Source organism: Ambystoma mexicanum, chromosome 8, assembly GCF_040938575.1.
Source record: "Ambystoma mexicanum isolate Mex_15411 chromosome 8, UKY_AmexF1_1, whole genome shotgun sequence".
NCBI classification, from domain to species: domain Eukaryota; kingdom Metazoa; phylum Chordata; class Amphibia; order Caudata; family Ambystomatidae; genus Ambystoma; species Ambystoma mexicanum.
Genome location: NC_090929.1, coordinates 1,027,397,020 through 1,027,415,991, shown reverse-complemented (window position 1 = coordinate 1,027,415,991; position 18,972 = coordinate 1,027,397,020). Strand labels below are relative to the sequence as shown.

The window sequence follows — 18,972 nt, the reverse complement described above, 5'->3', positions numbered from 1 at the left end:
GAGGAAAAATGCTCTGTAATATTTGCAAAACAAATTGCACGATTAAGCGGTGGATGCCTTTCTTGAGGGAGAACTGACTGTACCTGTAATGCCATTACAGTGTACTGAGCCTCCTCATGTGTTGCATATGGTAGTAAATCCAGGGAAACCTGACAGGATCTAGTGGATCCCCTCCAGTCACTTCTCTCACTTGTCTGACACAGAGCATCTCTAGTACATCTGTTCTGGCATAGATGGCTGAAATACCAAAGTCAACCCTTCTAATACTTCATCTTCCTCTCTTGGGTCTGATACTGTTTTGCACCTGTCCACGTATGGATCATTTTCTCTGTGTTTATTAAAAAATACCCGAATATCTTTATTTGTTTTAATTTTGACAGGACCATAGGGGAGAGTCTGATTCCAAGCATTCTTATAAGATTGCAATTTGCCCTTGCCCTGCAATGCTGTATTTATTCCTGTATCACTCATGGCAACATTTGTATTCTTAGCCTGGCACTTGTTGGCATTTGCTGTTTTTTCCGTTAAACCTTCAACATTATCTTCTAATAAAAATTGACCCTGACCATTCTCAGTTAGCCCGACAGAATGAGATCCTGGGACACACATTCTAGTTTTATTTTTCTTAGTGTTATTTGCTGCATGCATTATGGGCTTATACATAACTCTCTTCTTCTTAGTCTTACCCCGTTTATGCTTAGTCCTTTGTAACCTTTCAGGAGTGCGGACAGTAAGATCAATCTGTTCTGCATCAATCAATCCCGCAGACTCATTCACAACACTCTCTGGCTTGTCACTGACCAGTTCAATCATTGACTGCCGGCCAAGAGCAGAAGCAACAGTACCAGTCTTGCCCATATTAAATCCCAAGTCCCGCCACAGACTTTGTTTCCGGTAAGTCCCTATCACCAACATTCTGAACCACAGGGACTTCCTTAACATCCAGGTTATCACAAGTACACTTATGTGCATTTTTCTGCAGTATCACATTTTAAATGTGTGTGTTGATCATGTTTTAATTCAATATCATCACATTTTGGTTATCAAAACAGCGATAATGCTTGCCAACGCTAGAGACATAGAGGTGGAGGTTCTACTATCACAACTCAACTGGGGCACTGCTGTATGATTTAAATCCCCCAGTTTGCTATCTTCACCGTCAGTGTACAAATAACCCTCAACCTCTACTATATTTTGACCAAGCACAGTGTCCACCTCAGATTTTAGGTTATCAATAATACCTCCAGCTTTTACAACAGTGTCTAATATATTTCGTTCACAGGGCTGAAGTGGACAGTTCTGCCTGATAAGGGGTGAGATGGCAAAGAACACTCCCTGTCAGTTTTTTACCAAGAAAAGCCAATGTCGCCATTAGGCCAAAATCTATTATTATTATTATTATTATTAGTAGTAGTAGTAGTAGTAGTAGTAGTAGTAGTACATTTTTGTACAGCACCACATGCCCATAGGCCTCAGGGCGCACAATTTCATAGTTTAGAAATGTCAGTGTCCTCGGTCTCTTTCAATGGAAAAAACCTTGTTATTTTGGAGAGGGATTTACCCTTAGTTTCAGTCATTGGCACACATAAGGTTTTAGATATATACAACTTTCCTCAGCAAATAGGTACTTTTAGATTGCTCAGCCTTGCTTGCATTTTCAACCCTCTCAGCAAGCTTTACCAGTTCTTCAACATCCCTTGAAAAGTCATCATGCTTTGGCCCAAGAAAGGTAATTCATACCAGGTGCAAATGGGTGGGTCAAAGGGTTCAACACCAGCAGGCACTACCTGTAATGCTGGCTGAAGTAGTTCAGCACATATATCAGCACGGCAGAAACTGTCAGCTCCTCTTTGCACACCAAATAAAAGCGCTGTTCCAGGAGTTTATACACCCTAGACGCTATATGGCCTTGTTCCCCTTTAATTCTAATAAGTTCCTTTACACCTGCATCTTCCAGAACCGCCAATGGAATAGCTCTTCTGAGTGTTTGATATTCCCCAAAAGTGCAATCGTCTAATCCATATTTCATTTTCAATTTTCAAAATGAGAGCCTGGACCCACCTTCAGAAAGGTCACCAATCACCTTAACTCCCTGCAGGAGCCATTTTGGCCAAATTATGCTGTTATTGTTTACCATTATAGCTGGATTTAGTCAAATTGACGATTAACCCATTAAGCCTGGGTTCATGTCCAGTGACAAGGCTATATTTTTCCATGTAGTCCGCAAGGATTCAGTTAACATATTTTTCTCTCTCCAACCTTTGCTTGAGCTTGAAAGTAAGGCCAAAAGATTCAAAGGGCCAATCATACTTGTTTCAGCTGCTGCCCATTCATCATATGGTTCACTTATGAATGGCATCAAGTGCCTAGGCATACATGCCTGATGATATTTCATGAAGTTTGGAACATTAAGTCCCCCTCTTTCACAATGAAGATGAAGTTTCCACAGTTTTAATCTCAGAGTTGTATTCTCCCATATAAACAAATGGATAAACATTTCTTTTGAGCTCGCTGAATCATGCTCATTACATAAGTAATCTTTGCTGCTGTGTTCATTTTTATTGCATTCACCTTTCCACCCAGTGACAATTTCAGTGAATTCCAACGCACAAAGTCTGCCGAGATTTTATCAATTATTATTTTCATGTTCACCTCCATCATGTCTTTTAAGTCTATCGTAAGCCATATTCCGAGGTATTTCATTCTCAAAGGGCACCATCTGAAATCTAGATTTTTCCAACTCTGATTTATTACACAACGTTCAGCAAGGCAGTGCCTCAGATTTAACCAGTTGATTTTGAAATTCCAGACAGTGCCAAACTTTTCAATCAGGTCCATCAGTCGTGGCACTGACATTGTCACTTCTTTTAAAACCAAAAGAAGATCATCCGAAAAAGCCATACATTTTGCGACACTCCATGGAAGTTGATATCCTTTATTCTATTCTCAGATTTGATTGCTACCACTAGTGGTTCCAACAAAAGAATAAATACATCTTGTGTTCTGTCCCTCGAAGTCTTTTATTGGCACTCTTAAGTCGATGCGTTCTGCTGGTGCTCGATTGCCCCCGGGCGGGCAGCAATTTCTACGTCTTATCCCCGGCACCTGTACCCATTCTCAGGACTTTCTCTTTTTGGACGCGTCTCCACCTCAGGGAGCAAAGGTTTTTGGGCAGATGTCATCTTCTGTAAGATGTAAAAGGCTGTCACCTTCTTCACATGTGGTAATTCTGGGCTGGCACCCGTCCCAGATGAATAGGAGTGCGAAGGGGAAAGTCCATTTGTATTTGATTTGTTTTGCCTGCAGAGCCTGCACGATCGGACCCATCAGCTGGCGCTTCTGGAGAGTCGACTGGGCTAGGTCCTGAAACAGTTGTTTCTCTGTGCCAATAAATGTAATGGGCTCTGCACACCTCTGGCCTCAAAAAGGATGTGTTCTTTTTTGGTGTAGCGCGTCAGTGCCACCAGGGTGTCCCCGGGATGTGTGCATGGCTCCTGCCTTCTAGGGCCAGGTCTGTGCACTCTGTCGATTAGCACCTCCTCAGCTTTGCCTTTCCTGAGGATAACTGCAAATATCTGTTGTACTGTTTCCTTGAGCTCTTTATCACCCACCACTTTGGGTAAATTCCTTATGCTTATATTAGACCTGCAGGATCTGTTTTCCATGTCCTCGCATTGAAGTTCCAATTTTGTGGGAGAGCCTATCAAGGTCCTCGATCATCTTGTCAGTTTTCCTGCTATAGTCCACCAGTTCCTGTAGTGCTCTCTCAGTGGTATCTGTTCGCTCTTCTAGTGATCTTGGATTGATTGTTTAATTTCAGACGTGAACATCGCAAATTGAGATTATAAGGTGGCTGAACGTTTCTCTTGGAGGTCATTGTGCAGGCCTCCAGGTCCGCTTTGGACATCGCCATATCGCTCGTGTAGTTGAGCTGGCTCGCATCCTCCTAATTCTGCTCCGGAATCGTGGGTGGGGTGGCAATCGGGTCCTTTTCCGTCATCCAGTAGTGGCTGGGGGTTCCCTCCATGGGTCCCGCCAGCGGTCATTTTTTCAAATTTTTTTTATGACGTTTTTTATTCGAAATGGGGTGGTCTCCCCTAACCCCCCTTTTTTATTTATTTTTTATTTTACCCCTTTTTTTTTTATTCCCGGACCCCAACATAAATATATAATTTAAAAAAAGGAATTCGACTTTTTTTCTTCGACATTTATTTTTCGACATTATTGTCTTTCGACATTTTTTTTTCTCGAAAAAATGACTGCACACCCCCGCCAGCAGATGATACTTGCCAGGACTGCTCCAAGCCTTGCCCCCTGGCATCGGGAGCGACTCCCCTCAATCTTCCTGGATGGCTCTTCTGTTGGTCTGCTGTACTGTAGGGAGAGCCACTGTCCCCTTACTTGTTGCTGGCCTCCGCGGCTTCTTGTTGCGCCCGATTCCCAGCAGTACCTGAATCCCCTTTTCCTTTACTGTGTTGTTAGTGTGTCCAGGCCTCACTTTGGGGTAAATTGGCAGCCTGCTAGCTCCATAGTGGATATATATATAACCTCCCTTGTCCCCCCAATCCAGGGGGCCCCAACACCACTCCCTTGACAGGGCTCCCGTTGATCTTGGAGAGGCTGCTCATTGCTGAGGTTGAGACGACTCTACCAGCTGAAGTGGGGGGCCCAGTTTAATGGCTCCTTCCAGGGAATGGTGACTGCAGTCCCGGGGCCCACTCCAGCCCGCTGTCCCTTCCTCATCTCATTCTCTGTATGCTATTTCTGCTAGCAAGAGGTCGTTCTCACTGCTGGATGCACTATCCGGCTGGTCATTCTCCTGTTAAGGTGCAGGGGCTCCCACAGCAAAGGTGCCACTGCAGGTTGCACTCAGTGGTTGAGGTATACGAAAAGAAGTAGTGGAGCTATGTTCCCTGCCGGTCTGCCCCACTCCCCACAAACCCCATCGCTGCGCCCCTCCCACACACAGACCAAACCCCCAAACAAACACACCTATTATTTAAGGGAATGTTCATTGCAGTGCACTGAAGTGCAAGCTTCAACTTCTTCCTAGACTTTTATTTTAAAACTAAACCGTTCCAGAACGGTTTCTTTTTAAAATAAAAGTATAGGAACGGTGAAACAGAAAAATAAAAAGTATAGGAGGACCGCTCCTGCCCACTTCGACCTCTGGTTGCACTATGCTGCAGTGCACTCGGAGCTGCGGGCGGCCCTGGCAAGGTTTTTCTGTGATGGCTGCACTCCGCTGGCCCCTGGTCCTTGCCCTGGACCTCCAAAGTGCGGTGCTTGATCTGGCTGCTCTCTGTGTCTGCTGTGAGCGGCTGCTCCCTTTCACGAGTGTGGCCTCCCAGGGCTGCGTGCCGGCCTCCTCTAGATCTGCTCTTTGCGGGTTGCTGGGCCCAGGCGTCCCCCGTCTGCCACACGTACCACTTTGCCCTGGCCACCTTATGTGAGGTCACCTGGTTTTCCCCGCTCCGCTGGGCAGGGAAGTTTCCTTGCTGTTGTAATCGCCTATGGTCAGCTCCCTATTCTCAGTTTGGGTTGCTGTGGCAGTGCGGTTGACCGGGTCTGCTTCGGCCAGCCAGGCCACGGGTTGGGTGGCAAAGTATCCTGCTTCCCCTTCACCACTGGTACTTGCAGGTGTACTTTATCCAGCCCTCTAATACTTATATTTGTTGCGGGGGGCACAGCGTGTATTAACATGTTGTCAATACATGTTTAGCCAGGTGTCACACCGCTGTTATGCCGTGTTGTCAGAGCTTCCCAGAAACGAATATAAGAAGGAAAATTTTCTAGTGGATTTGAGAGTTCCTTAGTTAGAAAACATTTAGCGTAAAGATGAAAAACATTGTTTCTAAGGAGTATCAAACAAAAATGGTATGCTTCAGATTGTATTTTCAGTACCCACGTACCTAATGTGATGAAAAACTACTTGCTCCAACAATTGGAGAAAAGTCCTTGCAAAATTCTATTTTCGTGCAGATGATGGTGTCATATGGGTTAAGAATAAAAACGTAAGCAGCATACAGAAAGCTATCACAGATGCTATACAGAGAGTAGAGGTATTGTGCACGCAGTGGGGTTTTAAAATATCCTTAAGCAAAACAGAGGCTATGTTGTTTGCAAGAAGGAGGAAGGTGTTTCTAGGAAGGAAGGTTGTATCCAAGTTATGCGCCCGGTTGCCCCTGGGCCTGGTGCGCTATATAAATAAATAAATACAAATACAAGGTCAAAAAAGATGAAGTTGTGTAATGAAAGAAGTGTAATCATTCAAATACTTTGATGTATAGCTAGATAACAGGTTAGCTTGGACTGCGTTCATTGATATTATGGCGAGAAACATGTAAATCAAGATTAAATTAATTGAGAGTCATAGCTGGGGTAACCTCGGGTGCAGGTAAAAAATATGTGTATTCGTCGTACAACGGTATGATCAGAAGTGTATTTTATTTATTTATTTATAATATTTAAAAAGTGTGAACAAGACAACAAGTGTATCAGAGCGCTGTACAAACAATCCCAACAGTGAATTATACAATTCCATGAAAAAACATTAATAAAAAAAAAATTACAAATATTTCCTAACAGAATCACACAGTTAAAGGGATAGTCCAGTAAAAAATGTTATTTAAAAAATAGATAGGCAATATAAAAAAAATAATACTAGCACTATTTATTTTTAAACTTCCTATGGAAAATTTTTAGCTATTCAAGCTCAAAATTCGCAAAAGCAAGCACATGGGCGCATCCATTTTGTGAAATGGATGCCCGCCTGTGCTGGCTTTTGCTTTTGCGGTACTAATGAAGGAAAAGCCAGCCAGCTGTAGTAAACAAAAGCTACCGCTGGGTGGCTTTTCCTTCATTGGTGCCGGGACTCGGAGGACGCGGACCGGAGACCAGAGCAGGAAAGCTGCAGCTGAATCTAGGTAAGTGCTATTTATTTTTTAAAAAAAATAAGCACTAGCTGCAGTTTTTTTTCTAAGTTTTCCGGGCTGGAGGAGCCCGGAAAACTTAGAAATAAAACTGCAGCTTCAAAAACGTATTTATGTTTGCGGTCGCTTTTGAAGCGACTGCAAACATAAATACAATGTTGTGTTTGAAAACGCTGCGGTTTTTCTTTCCAAGTTTCTCAGGCTCCTCTGGCTCGGAGGAGCCTGAGAAACTCGGAAAGAAAAACCGCAGCGTTTTCAATCACAACCGCGTTGTGTTTATGCCTGCTGTGGCTATCACTTTGGGTCTCCGGTGCTCCCCCATGGGAGCACCGGAGACCCAAAGTGAAAGCCAAGGCAGGCAGAAACACAACACGGTTGTGTTTACATGCTGCAGTGTTTCTCCCTACAGCTGATTTCCCATTTGGGGCTCCCCACGGGGGGCCCGAGAGCCCCAAATGGGAAATGCTAAATGCTGCAGTGTTTCTGCCTAAATCTGCCTTCCCATTTGGGGCTCTCGGCCCCCCCTTGGGGGGCCCAAAAGCGACCGCAAACATAAATACAAAGTTTTTAAAGCTGCAGTTTTATTTCTAAGTTTTCCGGGCTCCTCCAGCCCGGAAAACTTAGAAAAAAAAAACGCAGCTAGTGCTTATTTTAAAAAATAAATAAATAGCACTTACCGAGATTCAGCTGCAGCTTTCCTGCTCTGGTCTCCGCTCCGCGTCCTCCGAGTGCCGGCACCAATGAAGGAAAAGCCACCCAGCGGTAGCTTTTCTTTACTACAGCTGGCTGGCTTTTCTGTCATTAGTGCCGCAAAAGCCAGCACAGGCGGGCATCCATTTCACAAAATGGATGCGCCCATGTGCTTGCTTTTGCGAATTTTGAGCTTGAATAGCTCAAAATTTTCCATAGGAAGTTTACAAAAAAATAGTGCTAGTATTATTTTTTTATATTGCCTATCTATTTTTTAAATACATTTTTTTACTGTACTATCCCTTTAAAAATGTACCAAAACAGACTCAGGACTAAAGCTAAAATGGAAAAAGTTCCAATTAAGAGCATGGAACATCAGTTTAAAATATATAATCAAGATAACATGTTCATTAAGAAGCTACTTAGTTGAAAACGAAATACCCAAACCTTTTAACAACCTTCAAATTTCAAATGGCCTGCAACCACTCTTATCTGTGGAGAAAGTTAATTCTAGATGTTCACAGCTCACCAGAGAAGGACTGGTTCATTTTTACAGACCGTTACAATTTAGAAGAATCAACACACAACATGGGTACCACCATTCAGCTGTTCTGTAAGATATAGCTGACTTTTGCTATAAATGCACAGTGTGTAGTACATAATAACTTAAACTGAATTCTCTGTTCAATCGGGAGCCAGTGAAGTGTTCTCAAGATAGGGGTAATATGCTCATATTTACCTGCACCAAACCAAAAATTAAATGCAGTGCAGCATTAAAGATTGCCTTAAGAGGAGCATCTGCAATTTTAGCAAGACCGACTAAAACCGAGTTTTCAATATCGATCCGGGACAGTCCCAATGAATGAACTAATAACTGAAAATAAGTAACTGGCAGGTAGGCTTTTACTGCTCTAACAACAAATGAAAGTTCACAATTTTGACTAAGGCAGAATAAAAGATAAATGTGAATCCCAGTGATTTTAATTGTTTTGGAATATTCAATCGATGATGCTCCTAAAGGTTTAGCCTCAGACATCCAAGACTCAATTAGAGGGTCCGGAGACAAGTGTGAAAATATTAAAAAATCAGTCTTCATAGGATTACATTTTAAAAAGTGTGATGCCATCCAGTTTTCTATCTCACTAAGGCAATTTCCATCTTCTGCAGAAGAGATGTTTATATACAATTGCGTGTTGTCAACATATTGATGCATATTGACCCTGTGTTTCTTTGCAGTTTCACCTAATGGTTCATGTATAGATTAAATAAAATCAGAGATGAAATTGCCCCTGGTGTACTCTGCATGGAGCCTGCAGAGAAATCAAGAGATTTTGACGATCTGAAAGAAATTACCAAAACCGATTGAAGACCTTTCCTCCTATCCCCATTCACAATTGTAGAGTTTCCAATGGTCTCATGGTCGATCGTATTAAACTCTACTGATAAATCTAGGAAAACCAGTAGGCATTCTTCTCCATCGTCTAAACCAGTCAGCACTGCATCAAAAATGTGTAAGGTTGTCGTTTCCATGCTGTAATGGACTATGACGGGCAGATAGCAGTTGGTTTTAATGTACTACAAAAAAGAAAGATAGCAAGCATATAACTAAAGCTTTGAGAATATGTTCAGTACATTGATAGCATCTCCAGTTAAGTCTGTACAAGTACTGATGTTTGCTACCAGATTAGCCCTGATAATTAAAATGTAGGATTTAAAGTACTGGTACAAGATGTTGTCATGTGCAAAATCCCATGCAGTAAAAGAAAATTCAAATGAAAGACAGAAAGAAGGATGCTAGGAGTGAACATAAATCCAAAGGTAGTAACTTTAGTAAAGGTAACATTGGGAAGTTGCAGATTTCTACTGATTTTTCCAAGGACCAAAACACAAAACTTGCAGGTATAGCCTATACTATACCAAGCTTAGAAATGTGGAAAATGGCAAGGATCTCAAATGATGTCTCCACTTGCACAGCTGAATTGCTAGAGATTCTGGTATCTATTAAAAAGGTGCTGGACATCAAAGAAATATACAAAAGAGATGTTCTAACTCTTTGAGAGCAGTTTATGCTATACCTAACAGAAAGGGAGAACGACCTGGGATAATTATGGACATCATTCAATAGTATAATGAGAGTAAACGACTAGGTTTGAGTATAGAAAGAGTCTGGAACCCACACATGCTAGAATACTGGCAAGTGAGGTGGTAGATCTAACAGCTAGGACGACTATGTCAAGAGAATGTATTGATATTGCAGTACCTTTAAGTGATCAGGGAAGATATACATATCATTTAAAAGGGACGAGGTAGAGGTATGGCAAGAGAGAGGTGGGCTAGAAATGCTATCATTATGATAGGTTGCAAACAAATGTCAGCCACCATTCAAAAATGTACTGAGAGAGCAATATATAATAAGAATGAGAAATACTGCACCAAATCTACATTTATTCTGAAAAGGGAGTCTAGAAAATGAGAAATACCCACATTGTGAAAGGGCAGATAGTATTGAGCACTATTTTCGGTTTTGTCAAGATTGAAGAGGTGAGTCTTAACTTTACTTGAAGTCTGACAGAGACACTGGGCTTCATTCTAAGTCCGGCAGTAGCCGTGCCGGTGAAACCGGCAGGCTGACGCCAGACTTGGACATTTTTCGGGCGCCTGGCTTGCCGGTAACAGTGGGGGATTCTAACCCCGCCAGCCCCGGGAAGTCAGGCGCCGGAAAAATGGAATTCCCCATTCCCGTTGAGTCCCATAGGACACAATTGGAATGGGGAACACAGAAGCTTCCGTGCAGGTCTGCTTACCGTGGTCTCTGTGCCCGGCAGGGTCCGACCTGTCGGGCACAGCAACTCTGGCAAGCAGACCCATAGTGTGCCATTCCGGTGCCAGTAGGCTTACCGGCACTGTTGTTACTAGACTGGCACACTTAGAATGAGGCCCACTGTCTTTCTCAGGTCGGGAGGGAATGCATTCCACGTCAAGGGTGCCTGGACATTGAATCAGATACAGCCAAATACTTTCAATTTGAATTTAGGTTGTTGGAGGCTAGCCTGATCAGCTGATCGAAGCGAGCAGCCGGGTTGCTAGCCCCTAGTGCGTTCACAAAGATAAGAGGGGGCCTGAAGATTGAGGCAGATGTGACTCAGCGTTAGAGCCTTGTGAGTAACACATTGGTTCACAGGGAGCCAATGAAGCTCCCACCTAGCATGAGTGATGTGGACTTGTCTGGCTCAACACTTCACAGCCCGGACTGCCCCATTCTGAATCACCTGGAGTGCTGCCATGTTTGCCTGGGAAGTACCCAGAAACAGACTATTACAGTAATCCAGGCGTGAGTTGACCAATGCTGATGCAAGAAGGGACATGTTCCCACAGTCAGGAATGGATGGATGTGGCTAAGAAGTGTGTTTTTTTTGTGTGTCTTAGTTACGTAATTATAACGCGCTTAAACACGCCGAGGTTTCTAAGCGCGGACCCGGGGATCAAACCTGTGTTGCTTCGTGTCGTCTTGCTTCCAAGACGGGCACGCTGCCGCTGAGCTATCCTCCCGGGACAATTGATATAGCCATAAGATGCCCGCAGGAGGGCGACATGAGGTTTCATTGTAAGCTCGGCATCGAGCGTAACCCCTAGGGTCTTAACACTTTTCGCCACTGGGATGATGGAGCCATTATGTAAAATCATAGGGCACAGTCAAAGCTGCCTAAGCTTTAGTATAGTAATGATATCTTAATGTGTTGGTTCACACAAGACGATCATGATGAGAATGCACTATGGAGATTGCACATATCTCAGGAGGAATCTCATCTAACATGCAATAAAGAAAAAGTTTGAACTTACAAAACAAAACCTGATGTTCTAGTAACTTTATACTATCAAAATATTCCACATTACCAGATCCTGACATAATTGTCGCCCTCATATCCAACATGGCTCCTGACATACCCTCCTTACTCAGATTGTATTTGAATGTAGCAACTGCTACACAAGATATGTACAAAACATCATATCATTGAGTACTCCACCCGGATCTGTGTGATTTGGCCATAGCATAATTGTTTGCAGCAGAATTGACCGTAGTCAATTTAGCTGCAAAACCAATTTTGCACGGGCAAGAATCCACAAATCTATGCCCCCCAACTGCCCAATACATCATCACCTTCCCCCCACATACCTTTTGCACATCCGCTTTCTTTTTGACCCTGCAGCGTCAGTTCCGTCCCTCTTACATGGGTCAGATTGGACGCTGCAGGATCGGCTTTTCTCTTTTTCTTTCCACCGTCCTTAGCCTCCAATCATCAGGAAGCGGGAGACACCCCTGCTAACACCAGAGGCCATCAATACTGAACATGGGGAGCGGGGGACACCCCCACAACCCCTGCTCCCCATGTTTGGTAGTGATTACCCAATGTGATCGATTTTAATTGATAGAATGGTGCTGCCGAATTCGGCCAGATGTACCATTCGATCGATTAAAATTGATCAAATTGGGTAACACCCTCCACCCTGGTATTTGGCCAAAACAGTCAAGGATGCAAGTGGTCTACAAAATCCCAAACAACTCTAGATTAGATGTAAAAGTGTCTAGATATGCCCCATCATTGGAAACTACAATTAACATAATCTCAAATGTCAGTTACAGCCTTTACCAACACCAAAAAGGCCTAAATAATGCTGAAAATAAAATCCTTGTAGAGGTGTGGCATGTGAGCTTCAGCGCCTTTTTCTTCTGACAATATAAGTACAAAGGAGAGGTCTGAGGCTGCAGGACAATACCTTCAAACTAATTGGGGATCGACCCCGACAAACTATTTTGTCTACCATGAAAGACTCTGGCTCCAGAGTACGTCAGTTATGAGATTCTTTATACCAGAACAGGAAGATATGAAATCATCATGCTTAAACCAACTTAATGAAATCTACGGATGAGAGGACACACTCAATGTGGCAATTATATGATACATATACAGAGATGGAGACGCAGGTATTATTTACTAAGAAAGAAAGATAGATTTACATGATAGAACTAGTGCTGAATCTGACTCATTCCAAGGAGTCCATTGCTCAGTAAGGGGTGTGGCAGCACAGGATGAGACAGCTACTGTTGACAATCTAGTAGCAGCAACACTCTGTGTCAGAATACTGTGTATTAAAATATAACTTCTAGCAGGAAATGTCTGTGAGGACGCAGTCATTCATTTCTTTCGCCCACCGCCCGTGGGCCATTACCTGCTTATAGTTATTATTGAGTGGTCAAGATACCCAGAGGTAAAGCAGATTCCATCAACCTCGAAGGCAGCCATCATTTATGTGGTTGGTAAGATCTCAGTTTATGTTATTACTTCATCTGTCACACCAGACAAAGGACCACCTTTGTTTGGAAAGGACTGTCATAAATTCCAGATTTGGCAAGAGAGGGATATTTGCCTTTAATCACTCTGCTGATCAGAGCAAAACACAGAGCTTCCAGATTTTGGCAAGAGAAGGATATTTGCCTTTAATCACTCTGCTGCTCAGAGCAAAACACAGAGCTGCCAATCATCCTGGACTGTCCTTCCATTTCTGTTCTTCTGTATTTATGGTGAGAATCAATAATCAATATGGGTCCTGACCTCACAAGTAGCTGTTGGCTTTTTCCTGCTCCCACCAGCCCGGTGCTCACTGACAACACCTACTAACATTCTTAACTCTTGGCATGAACATACTATACATGATATGAACTGGGATGTAGGGGCACCCTTTGGTATGAATTAGCATGATACATTTGATATGATATAACATTTGCCCTCTGAAATAGACTAGCATGTGACCTCTGACTTGTAAATGTGACCTCCGACATGAACTAGCATGTAACTTCTAATATGAACATAAACTCACCCCCTCTCATCGCCTCATTGAGCCTTTCTTGTTTCTTCTTCTCCTCCCTCGAACTGATAATTTTACTGCATGCAGCTCCCACCCTTATCCTCTCAGCTAAATAATCTAATTATTCCTCACCCCTTCTTTTCCTCCTTCTCTTTCCCCATTTGCTATTCAATTCTCACTCTTGTTTACCAACTCTTTCTTTTTGCTCTCTTCTCTCTCACCTCAGCTTTCTTTGCACTCCCCCTTTGTTTTCTCCACTACTTTATAATAATGTACCACTCTTCTCTCTCCTCTGCTATGTTAGCCCTCCATGATCATCTGTTCACATCCTTTTGCTTTTTCATTCCTGTCTCCCTCCCCCCATTGTTTCTGTCCAATGTTCCCTGTTTCTGTCATTTTTATTCTCCACCCACTCCCTTATGTCCTCTGCTCTTGTCACCCATCTGCTCCCTTCAGCTCTTTGTGCTCCTTTTCTTTGGTGTCCCTTTTTGCATTACTGTCGCATTTCCTCTCTCATGCCTTTCATTCTCCCATCCCTATTTAGTCTCCCCTCTTGCGTTCGTTTTGCTCTCTCCAACCCATGTGTGTCCCTTTACAACTTCTTTCCTCCTGGAACAGCTGGTTTTAGTCCTCCATTTGATCTCTTGCAGGTAAGGTGCTTGTGCACTGCTGTGAAACTGGACTAAGCCGTAACTCCACACTGGTGCTTGCCTACTTAATGATCTATCGCAATCGGACCCTGATGGAGGCCATATGTTTAGTGACCAAGAAGAGATACATTCAACCCAATGATGGCTTCATCCAACAGCTTCAACGACTAGATGAACAGTTGAACCACGAGAGGAGCAGCAGCAATTGGCACTAACAGTAACCACCTAAAACTGGCCTAAATAAACCTGGCATAAAACTACCAGTTTTCTTTAATACATCACTGCTACTGTCCAAAATAGCACAAGTGCCCACTCATATAGCTAACTACTCACACAGCGGCCCACATAGTGGCCGACACATCAAACACATCAATGCTCTCTCAGAAGCAACCACATTCATCCAGTCAACCCAAGCACATACAAAGAAACTCACACAAACAACCATATTCATCTGCAATGCCCTCCCCCTCATCCAGTCCTTACAAACTGAGGTGAATCCCATTTTGCACGAGAGATATGCACATGCCCTTAATTAACATTTTACTCCCCATGGCGGCAGGGGTGCCCTGGTGTATAGGGAACTCTGGAGATTTTCCGGTAGGCCTGGGCACCATGTGCCCTTTTTGTGGGGTGACCTATTGTATTTCCACATTTTGTCATAGGCAAAGGGTTGGGCTTGCTGAACATGTGTGATATGGGGCCACTTTATTTCTAGGGCCTCTTTTGGTTACCCGTCCACCCCTACATGGCGGGTGGTAGCTCCTCCACCTATCCTGCTATTGCAGAAAGCGGGTCTCCACCTGTTGTTTTTCCCTGCTGCAGTCAAGGGTGTGTATGTCTGATCCCTGCTGAGCAGGGATCTCATGTGCTGGTAAGTTCCCAGTGTCTCCCATTGCCTGCTGTAACATGGGGCAGGAGACTGATTCATTTTCTCAGCCCTCAAGATAGTGACAGGCTTCACCGTTGTTTGAGGCTGCTGAAAGTAGAAGCCTGAATTCCATGGTTACACAAAGAGGGTGGTGGGTTCAGGGTGCTCAGTGCAGAAATGGATGGGGTGGAACTCAACTGATTCGTTAGCCCATCTAGTTTAGCTTTCTCCGGGCATATGTGCTCCGTTACTGTCCGTGAAGGAGCACTGGGACCTCATCTGATTAGTGCTTCTCTAGCATACTCTTTGGGAGTTGGAGAGAGAGAGAGAGAGGGGGACAGATACAGTTGTGTGTTGTCTGTATTGCTCACATTGGGCCTCATTAGAAGTACATCAGTGAGGAAAAAACTGCAGTAATGCAGCAGTAATTACCGCCCCAGTACCATAATACTGTACTACAGGTTTAGCAGTGAGGTGGAGCATTTTCCTCCACCACCTCCCCGCCAATAAATGGACAGAATTACCATTGGTGGTAACTCTGCTGATATCCCCATGGAGTCCTAAGGACTCCAAAAGATGGGGACTTGCACCACCTACTCCAATTTGTAGTCCCACAGTAACGGTAATGGTAATTCCGTTTGGTGATATTCCGGTGGATCTACTGCCAGAATACTGCCAAATTCGTAATGAGGTCCCTGTTATGTGTTGAGGAAAAACAGGGAAGCATGTGCAAAAGATGAGATATTTTCAGAAAAGCAGAGATTCTTCTACCTCATCATGGGTCCAAGAGGAAGTGTCATTCCAGGTAACCTCGTTTTGAGTCAATGTCAGAGGAAGATATTATATGTATTGTGAGTGAGACCATGATTTTGTTCCTTCTGTGTCTGTCAAGGAGGATCACAAAGCCATGCATCATGCACACATGGGTAATTATAGTTTAATTTAAATGTGCTTGATCCTATTCTTTAAGAAGCACCAACAATATCCCACCTCTTGAAAAAGCTTCCCTTTCATCTAGATGTGCAGCATGTCATTCTCAGAGAGTGCATGAAACCAGACAGATTCCTTTCCAAAAGGCATATCTGGTGCCGGCAGAGAAAGAAGAAGCTCCGAAAGCAGCAGTGAGCGAAACTGACTCAGCGCAACCCGCCTGATAAGAGGATCAGCAGGGGGTGAGCCCAGATCCTCCACGGCCTGACAGAGAGAGCTCAAGCGGAGCATAGGCTGGGCTTGGTGGGGCAGCTGTGCTTGCATTGAAGATCGGCTTGCGCTGCGCGCTCTGGCCGTGTCAGGACACACACCGGGTGGCCAGCATTCAGCAAGAAAGGGCCCATATGCTGGCCTAGAAGAGCTGATATTACGGATACATTACAGCAGCAGGGAGCGCCCAGCCAGTCACAAAGGGCAATAACAAGAAGCAACCCAAAATGGAGGCTTTCACTGGTGCCCCGGCACATGCCCGGCTCCAGCGGGGGGGGGGGGACAGGGAGGCCAGGCCCCCCGAGAGTCAGCCTCTGGCCCCCCCAGAAAGAAGGCCATGTCAGTGGTGTTCTACACCACTGGTAACCGAGGGAGTGGGGGTGGTTGTCACTCTAATCATTCAGCAGCCACCTCAGAGACATCATTCTGTGAGGCTGAATTGCAGGAGGCCTGGCCAGTATTTGTTTGCTTGCCCTAGGCAATGATGTATGCCACACAGCCAGCCATAAAACTACAAATGACCAGGGAAATGGAGGACCATTCATAACTCTAAGTGAGGCAGCACACTTATTCAAGCAGGCTGCCTACAACTATTTTCTCAAACCTAAAAATCACAATTTTGGTTTCTGTAATTTAATTTAAAGTATGTTTATTTTTTGTGGGAATATAGTGGTTTTTCACATCATGCTTAATTAAATGGTTAACTATATCAAACAATAAATGACAGGTAAGGTTGCTTGAACACCGATTTCTGCAGAAGGTGCAGCTACTGACTAGGGGCCCTTATAAATGACATTCAAAGTATATATTCTGCTGCATTAACTACTTGAGTATAAGTGAAAAGATAAGGTTGGTAGTAATAATTTTGTAATTTTTAAGGGGAGAGTGTAGTAAAATCAAAAAGTGATAAATGCAAGGCTTTGAATTAAACATTACCACTTCCGTTGCTCTGCGCAATATTCCATGCCATTATTCTGTAATATGTCTGTGCGATTAGAGAAGGGGACAAGCCATTAGCAAATGACTTTTGGTGCTGCAACCAAAAGGTGCAGTTCAATCTCAGTTGCTAGGCCGTGTTCCATCTACACTGGAACACAAGCAACCATATGAATTATAAGGCCCTGTGGTCTAGCAGTTTGGGAGGGCTTCTGGCATTAGTGGCAGGGCCAAGGCTGATACGCAAACAATGTTATGGAAGGCTGGCCAGAGCAATGACGGTGGTTCTAATTGATTCAGAGACATTGGGCCTCATTCCGAGATTGGAGGCAGCCATGGTGCTATTAGCACCATGGCTGCCTTCAATACCGGTACCGACTCCGACCTGGTTCAATGGGGACTTACCGGTGTAGTCTGACCTTTGCGCGACCGGTAAGTCCCCATTGAAAAAGGCAATCCCCATTCCCATTTGAGCCCCCATAGGGCTCAATGGGAATGGGGAGGGAGCTAATAACGGTACTGCAATTTGCGGTACCGTTATTTGCTCCCTGGTCCCTTTGCGGCTCCCGCTAAGGGCGCCTGGTAAAAACCAGACACCCATAGCGGGACCTGCTAAGGGACCTCGGAATAGGGTGCAAAGGGATTACCGACACCGATGTCCTTAACGGTGCTCGTTATCCCTTTGTGCCCACCTCGTAATGAGGCCCATTTACCTATTACGTACAACTAGAACGCATGCTGTGGAACACAGATAGGATGGCAATACAATTTGAGGAGGAACACCCATCCTATGGGTGAGTCTGGTCATTTACCTACCTAACGAGAAGCCATGACTATGTCAATGCTTCACAACCAAAACCTAACCTTTCTAGAACTCTTTGAGCAGGCTCTATCACAAAGGAACACCAAACGTGTTGCTGTATAGGGCCTGCCAGTGTTATATCTAAGCATTCTTTTGAGTGTTTAATTACTTAATTGACTCTGTGAATGAGCTCCTGGTGTAGTACAATTATCTTAATGTGTGTCTTCAGCCAGTTGATTTTATAAGCAATATATTCGTCAATGCCTCTGTGACTTGCACTGAAGTCCTGTCTTAAACAAGCAATCACAAAGCCAGCAGTGTTAGCTTGTGTATAGGTATTAGCAGACATTTGCCAGGCAATGCCATGATATGCCCAGTTACTGGCACCATTTTCCAGCTGTTCTCTTATGGCCAGGTGGTACCCTAATGGCATTGTCTGGCCCCTATCCATGCCTAATCAAAAGCCCAAACTGTTGGCTTTGCCAATGCATGTTGGCTTCCATTTGTCTCCAACAAGGCCTTACCTGAAAATTATAAGGCTAGGTTGGCAAGTATTGATCAGTTTCAGATCTTCTCATGTATACTTACCAGTGGGGCTTCGACTTAAATAGAATGTAGCTTTGTTTGGAAGCGTAGTCTACTCTTGACAGAATGTTTCATGAGTCAAACTGATAAGTACTGACTTGATAACCTCATTCTATTTGAGTAAATTTACAGAGTTTGCATGCAAACAGAATATGTCATGTGTGTTGTGGGATTTGTTTGGAAAGTATGTTGTAAATCCTGGGTGCTGGGTATTCAGGCAGTGCTGGAAATGAAACATGAACATCCGTAAAATAACAAAAAAGACTGTTTTCTATAATGATGCAGCCAAAGTATAAAAGGTATACGTAAAGTAGCAGTATTTAAATATTTTTTATATAGTGCAATTGGAGGTGGATTTAACATTTGGACAAGGGACAAATGCCAATGCTCCCCTCCTCCCTCTCCGGCTCTACTCTCTCCCCTCAAATACAAACAGCAGGGCTG

General features: G+C 43.9%; 1 protein-coding gene across 1 annotated transcript in view; it reads left to right on the top strand.

Annotated features, from left to right (window-relative positions):
- Positions 1-14,397, top strand: part of LOC138473717 (dual specificity protein phosphatase 13A-like) — a 195,514-nt gene extending 181,117 nt beyond the window's left edge. The window contains exon 4 of the mRNA XM_069612193.1: positions 14,138-14,397. Within this exon, the coding sequence (XP_069468294.1) occupies positions 14,138-14,352 (215 nt within the window). The 3' untranslated portion in view covers positions 14,353-14,397. The remainder of the gene's footprint in view (positions 1-14,137) is intronic.
- The last annotated feature ends 4,575 nt before the right edge of the window (positions 14,398-18,972 follow it).